This window comes from Neolamprologus brichardi, unplaced genomic scaffold, assembly GCF_056152115.1.
Source record: "Neolamprologus brichardi isolate AB-2024 unplaced genomic scaffold, ASM5615211v1 NODE_ptg000036l+_length_2141236_cov_1, whole genome shotgun sequence".
Lineage (NCBI taxonomy): Eukaryota > Metazoa > Chordata > Actinopteri > Cichliformes > Cichlidae > Neolamprologus > Neolamprologus brichardi.
The window spans coordinates 1853499-1860875 of record NW_028270138.1 but is presented as its reverse complement, the minus strand read 5'-3'; the positions used below and the strand labels follow the sequence as shown (position 1 = coordinate 1860875).

General features: G+C 38.5%; 1 protein-coding gene across 3 annotated transcripts; it reads right to left on the bottom strand.

Annotated features, from left to right (window-relative positions):
* Window positions 1-1196: 1196 nt before the first annotated feature.
* On the bottom strand, window positions 1197-6792 carry LOC148094575 (uncharacterized). 3 transcript variants are annotated; one of them, XM_087837560.1, is made up of 11 exons: window positions 6710-6792; window positions 5674-5771; window positions 5379-5513; window positions 5000-5148; window positions 4764-4900; window positions 4573-4666; window positions 4314-4437; window positions 3978-4195; window positions 3714-3897; window positions 3352-3476; window positions 1197-3180 (listed from the first exon to the last, which is right to left on the bottom strand). In XM_087837560.1, the coding sequence occupies exons 2-11, from the start codon at window positions 5765-5767 to the stop codon at window positions 2845-2847; spliced, it is 1596 nt and encodes a 531-aa protein (XP_087693686.1). In that variant the 5' UTR covers window positions 5768-5771; window positions 6710-6792; the 3' UTR covers window positions 1197-2844. The 3 variants fall into 3 exon arrangements, with proteins under 3 accessions (XP_087693686.1, XP_087693685.1, XP_087693684.1); XM_087837559.1 differs by lacking the exon at window positions 5379-5513 and having other exon boundaries at window positions 6710-6767; XM_087837558.1 differs by lacking the exons at window positions 5379-5513; window positions 6710-6792 and having other exon boundaries at window positions 5674-5884.
* Window positions 6793-7377: the final 585 nt, after the last annotated feature.

The window sequence follows — 7377 nt, the reverse complement described above, 5'->3', positions numbered from 1 at the left end:
TCAAGAAAACTGTACATTGTCCAAAAACATATATTATCATGCTTCTTTTTCCCAGAAAGTGAATCACAACATAATAAATGAAGATATAATGTACAAACTTTCATCTGCAGCACTGTATGAGTTTTGAATATCAAATGGTCTGTGACATTTGAGTTCAGTTATTTTTATGACACACCGTTCTTCAGTTTGTACTACTTTGAATGCATGGTGATGTTGGGGTGGCTGTAGCTCAGGAGGTAGAGCAGGTCACCTACTGATCGGAAGGTTGGTGGTTCGATCCTTGGCTCCTCCAGTCTGCATGTCAAGTATCCTTGGGCAAGATACTAACCCCAAGTTGCTCTCCGATGCATCCATCGGAGTATGAATGTGTGTGAATGTAGTTAGATAGCACTAAGTATAGATAAAGTGCTTGTGAGAATGGGTGTGATTGGGTGAATGTGGCGTGTTGTATAGAGCGCTTTGAGTACTCCGAGAGAGTAGAAAAGCGCTATATAAGAATCAGTCCATTTACCATTCATCAAAGTTTTCAGTAAAGAGTTTGTGTGTCAACAAAAAAATGTCATTTTCAACCATAAGTGTATCAATTATTTGACAAAAGACTGGCATGTCTTCCTCCATTGTACTGCAAACAACGAGTCCAGCTTTGTACTCTACACCATCAATTTTAACCCAACTTGTTGAGAAAACATCTTTTGATAATGGCATTTCACTATTGACCACACTTTCATCTCTTAAAGAAAATGATTTAATTGGCCCAAACTCCTTCTGTTTAAGAGAAAAGGTTTCCCAGTGATAAGCAATGGCCATCTGATGCCGTTTAGCAAGCGATTTGGTGAGGTTTTTGAAATTTTTGAAATAATCTTTGAACAACTTGTGCTTAGCTTCAAACCTCGTACTCCACATATACAGTAAAGGGCCAATTTTTCAAATAGAGGATGGGTAATGAATCATAAAATGATGCTTAGGAATCAAGTTTCTGTGTGGATACGTGTGCTTAAATAGTTTGTGGTGGTCAATAATCAAATTCTTCAAATATATAGTCATTCCCAGAGTGAGACAAGGTGAAAAAACAATGTTCATTATTTGAAGTAACAACAATAACAAATTCCAGTGTCTGTTCCCTGCAGGAATAATGTCACCAAACAAAAGTGGGATGTTTTTCACAAGACAGAATGTCTGGATAGAGTTCAAACCAATGCTATTGTCAGCATTGTCCAATATGATTTTAGTGGGCCGGTTTTTTCTTTCTAAAAATCCATAGTCCAAACCATAAATCCTAGAAAGCAAGTTCTGTTCTGATATGAAGTGTTGCGTAAGATACTCAAAAAGCAATTTGACCTCATACTGAGCCACACCTTCAAGAAGGTCATGCATTATATCAAATGAGTAGTTATTGCAAATATGGTAATACTGCAATGAATTGAGTGCAGAATTTATTTTCAACCCATACAGTGACTTCAATTTAGGATTTTCCCGAAGAGACTGGCAATGTATGTCAAACAAATCTTTCCCACGAAGAATAATTTTAGGATCATCCTCACTGTAAACCATTTGACAATCATTCTTCTCAATCAAACAAAGGCGACAGAAATGACGGCTACTGAACGACTCATTAAAACCAAGAATTGAGTGCATCCCTAGGTTATCTCCAGTGATCTGTGATATTGTGCCATATACCTGCTCATCAGAAAATGGAAGACTTAGCCCTTGGCTTTCCAGTTTTTTAACATCATTTATCAGTGGTTCCAGTATAACATCAAAACCATACTTTTGCAGATCTGGTGTGTGGAAAAGTGACACTAAATGAATGTTCATCAAAATGGAATTTAATTTTGGGGGCAAGTTTCTTATAACAAAATAAATACAGCCAATTTTGTGAATTCCGCGTTTAGAGCCAAGAGGATTGGCTGTTTCAAAATCATCATAGTATAGCTGAATTTGTAATGCATGCCTTTTGGCTGAAAACAAAGGGTGAGTTTTAAAGTAACTTCCATCACAAAAGTCATGATAAGCATCAGGCTCTGAGCTACACTTTCTCTGCAGGAAAACACAAATCTCTGGATTTCTAAACATGAACTTCAAAGACTCCAAAATAGGTACATATATAAAAGTATCCTTCACAGGTACTTGATCATAAGTACCAGACTTCTGATTTCGCCTGATGTCATACCTCACTCCAAGTGTTATTTCTCTAGGTTCTACAACTCCCCATTTTAGATTGAAGTATTTATTTCGTTTCCATTCTGTGTTCAGATTGGTGAAAGGGTTTTCAAAATTTTCAAAACATTCATTTATTAAAGATATGCTGGAGTCCTTTGTGGGTAACGCAGAAAGAATGGCCTGCTTTGCTTCTGAGCGAAGCTCACTTGTTAATTCCTCCAAATCTCCTACAAGTGAGGATACTAAACTGTTAGAAAGGCCACTACCCTGCAGTTTGGCCACAATGGATGCACACATTTCTTTGGATGAATCCCTTGTAAGTACTGAATCAATGCTCACTGGAACACTGGAAGAACTAGACTCTGGAAGAACACTGGGAGAACTGTGAGGAAGATTTGAGGAATTAAACTGGTCCTCCAAAGCAGGTGAAACTGTGTCATTAGAAAAACAAGCAATGGCTGAAGTTCGATCATTTTGGTCAACATTGCTGTGAAAACTACTGAGGTGCTTCCTAAAGCCTGCATAAGTTTGGAACTGAAGCCTGCAGCCTGGCTGCCAACAAAATAACTTAAACTTAGGTCCAGGATAATAACCATGTTCACCTCTTAAATGTGAAATCAGCTGCTGACTGCTGGGATAAGCTCTCTTACACAAAAAACATGTCAGCATTTTAATGATTTTTACTTAGGTTGTGAGAAGAATTTCCTGGTTAAGGATTTTGGCTCTCAGGTCACGAACTCTTGGGGACTCCTTCATTTTCCCCATATCAATATTGTCTACTGTTGTCTGCAGAAATGTGTAGAAATTCACAAGTGCAGCATCATAAGACACATTGAACACAAAATGAGCTTTAAAAAGCTCATCAAATGCCCCAAGGGAGCGGCTGGCCTGGCAGGGGATGAGACGCTTGTCTATGGCAACATAGAAGCTGTCGACCTTCCTCTTCTGGCGCCCAACAGCCAGGAGGTATGGCTGCTGACTCTGCTGATTCTGGAGATGCTCTTCCAAACTGCAGCAAGACTGGAGTTGAGACAAAGATACTGAGCATTAGACACAGGAGAAAGTCAGAGATAATAGCATCACAGAAATGAGTATGTAAACCTCCTTTGTAAGCTCAACTGTAATTTGTTTCATTCACCTCTTAACCAGTGACATGACAACTTATGATAAAAACTATAAATATTAAATTACCTTATGAAAGACTACAAGTCTCTCAACAGCATCAGAGGCGCTGATTTTTTGATACTTTGGTCCTCCTGGAGGTGGCAGAAGGAGATGTAACAGTAACAACAGGGAGGCCACGTCTTGGTCAAAGGCTGCGGCCAAAGAGTCACAAGAATCAATTGACAGCAAATCTTTCAAATGCAATTTTTAAGGAGAACTAGAAAAGCACTTCCTAAGAAAGTTGAAATGTGCTGTCATAAACATTAAACTAACAGCTAAAGAAAACTGATGAAGCAAAGCTAACAGGTGAATGAATTGGTATTTATTAATTGAATCCTGATGCTATTGAACTTTAACTGCTTATAGCAAAGCATATTTAACAAATTCACTTGCTGCCTCATCAAGATCACTTCCTGGTGGACTCTCTGCTGACTGCACCAATTGACGCAACTCTACTGTTGAGGTGAGCTGCTTGGCCTCTTTGATGATTTGATACCTAAAGATTGGATCCCATTTCTGAAGCAGCCTGGTAGATATCTCATCATCAAACAGGAGAGTGAAGTCTTGATTCACCTTTAAGAAAGAAAATCTACTACTGCCACATTCATCTTGAAATTTAAAGTGATATTAAAAATTCCACTGAATATTCTCACCAATCCTTTTGTATCCAAGAATCTTGGGAAGATAGACAGGATATCAAGACTTTTGTCAGGATCATTGATGAGCTTCTGATGATGCTGAAAGGTCTCTCTCATCTTCTGGAAAATCAAGGAAGTGTCGGATGTATGGTTCAGCAAAGAGATGGCCTCCTGGCAAGCATCTCCTTCAAGCTGCATGTCGACATTAATGGGCCCTTGGTAATTTGGGCCCCCTGAAGAAAAACACACAAATATAAAAGCATAGGTGCTGAGCAGATAGGTAAATGAAAACAAAATAGTATATAATGTAAATGAGAACATTATCTAGTTTGCGGACACTTAATTTCTTACCTCCTTCTTGAGCAAAGCCAGTGGAGCTACTTGGTGGTGCAGATCCTCTTCTAGTCTTTCTCTGTATCGTTTTCAAATGCCAAGAAATGTATCCAGTGCTGCTTGCAGCATCATAGAAGTGTTCCTAAAATGTAAATACATTCAAAAATAATGTGTTGTCAATCTGAAAATTTTCAGAACTTAAATGTCAACGCACACAAATCCCAATGATGCACAGCATGAAAATTATGTAAACAAAGTGCAATAATAGTGACTATACATAGCCTTTCTTGGAGTATGGGTCTTTCAGGGATGGGAACAATGTCACTACCCCTAGCGCGTACTGTTCTCTAACAGCTTTGGTGGGGAGGTGCCTGAAAAACGATTTTAAATTAGCATGCTTAAGTAATGGCAAAATAGTAACTTGTATTTAAAAAAATAAAATAAAATGCACAAATAGAACATACATACCCATGGCAATCAATCATGTGAGCCACTATTATATTGACCATTTTTCTTCTGGTAGCATCTGTTAGAGTTTGTTTTGTGTGATATTCCTGGAGAACCTCTTCACCACCTGAATTGGTTCCAAGTACACCTTCAATTAACTTGAGAAAAAAAAGATGCAAAAAGTGAGGAATAGCTTTTCTACATATTAAGAATAATGAAGTAGAAAAAAAACTATGAGAACTGAGTTTTGTCACAACCTTTTTAGCAGATGCTGCATCAACAGTACCCTCAACTCTTGTTTTCTTCCTGGGACCCTCATCTAGAAGTATAGTTGATGTACTTGCATTTGAGCTGAAGCTTGAGTCAGAACAATCAGATGCAGAAGACAAGGAGCAATCAGAAAATTCTAAAAGGAAAAAACAACATTACTCTGTAAGGTGTAGAAAAAAATCTGGCTGCAGATTTTTAACTAACAAGGCAACATCACACTGCAGACCTGACTCATTTAAATTAACTGATCTCAATGTTCAAACAGCTGATTGGTCAAATTGTGTGCTCCTGATTATTTGGAACAACCAGCAGCCACACAGCCCTTCCCCATGTCTGGTGTTGAGCTTGCCCCTTTAAATTTCTCACCATCACTTGAGAAAACTGTTAGGACCACAGTGCCTTGGCTGATAAGGTCACTGAAAATCACTTCATCAACTTCTGTCCCTGTTGCATCTTTGTACACTACTTTTGCATCAGGTGGCAGGCAAAATCTCTCGATGGCTGGAAAAGATAAGATATATCTGAGTGCACCTTTTAAGTAAACTGTTCTTGCCTCACATTCACTAAAGTGATACACCACTGTATGATTCAAGAGACTTGGCGAAACGCCCTACAAAAAATTCTGTCCCCCCAACTAAAATTAGGTAAGATATAAACAAACCTTTTTCATGAAACTGCATAAACTCAAACCGCCCATCAACCTCTTCCAACTTCACATACTTCTGCTGTTGGCAGTATCGAACCTGGACCAGCATTTTACTGAGACAAAATAATAACAAAAATGGCATACTAGTAAGTATTTGACATTTTGAGCAATTCAAGCAAAAATGATTAAAACACTGACATATACCGTACATGGTGATTAATACTGACCATGCGTTTGAATTTCACTGCAATAACATTTAATGTTATCAAATAAACCTGTGTCTGTCCATGCAGGAGTCCAATTGATACACAACACAATACAAAATACATGTTAATCTATGGTGTAGTTTACACCAGACACGGAGTGCTACGAAGCGATTGTTTCGGTATCTGGTCTATTTTTTGCGTGGGCCACGCATTTTCCGCAGGAAGTTACACCAAGACACACAAGACAATCCAGGCAATTTTGAAGATAAAAGCTATTCTCCAAAATAAAATACTGCAATTAACAAATGCGATCAGATTCGTGTATGAAAAGAGACAATAGAGATGAAAATAAACACATCGCAAAGGAGGGGACAGCCTAACTGACTATGTTTGGGGCGGGTGTCTCAAAGGGAGAAGAGAGTGAGACAGAGAGAGAGACAGATTAGAGACAAGTCAACGATGAACGATGTCAAAGTAAAAGCAGGAGTGACTAAAACAAGCTCTCTTCAATTATTTTGGGATGCTATTTACTTATCAATTGTGAAAAAATTGCTCTGAATAAACAGAGGAGCAAAAACGCTCATGAACTGGCGTGGAGAAAGACGTGTCTGTGTGAACAGGGGAAAAGCTGAACGTAGCGCGGCGCTTCCAGGTGCAGTGTCTACCGTCACTCACGAGTAAAAAGACTGCAACATTAACATTAGCATTGGAGGCTAAATAGAATTTTCGACACATCTCCTCCTCTATTAAAGCTCGTTTTCAGCAACCGAACACCAAGAAACATCAAGAAAACCTCACTGCACTCATAGAATACCGTGAATTTTATATAAGTTTGAATTACTTACCGTTTGTGTAAAATACTCCAAGCAGCAACACGGCAGGCATCCACCACGGTGTAACCAGCAGAAGCACATGGAAAATCGGCCCGGCAGAGCAAACTATTAATTGATCCACGGGTTTACCTGGGCAGAAGCCAAGATAAATAACTCTCTTCAGAGTTCATTTGCTTGGACTTGAATAACACTGTTTAATAACTCCAACACTGAACACTATTTGAATCAGAATGTGTTAAAATGACACTTTGAGAGTGGAAATCAACTCTAACATGTTTAACCCTGAAATTTTAACACTCCAGTTTTTGCTGTGTAGTGTTAACACACAGGAGTTGTTTTTAGGCAGCTTTTGGCTATGATAAACTTTACGGATGAGTAATTGCTTATATGTTTAAACTTAATTGATTAAAATGGTTGTTTTCTCTCTGATCTTTTAGTAGAATAGGCGCTTATAATGATTTTCTTGTGATCTATTGTGAAAGGTGACTTTAGATCAGAGTTAAGGCACTTGCAGCAGCGACAGTTTGTGTACAGGATGTTGATGATCAGATAAGGGAGAAGATAATTAGGTTCATGCTTTTGATTAAAGAGGCCCAGACATAATAGGTTGAACCAAGTTTGAATAAAGAGAACAATTGATGAACATGATAAGTTAGGGAGGCGTAGGAAAAGGTGTTTTG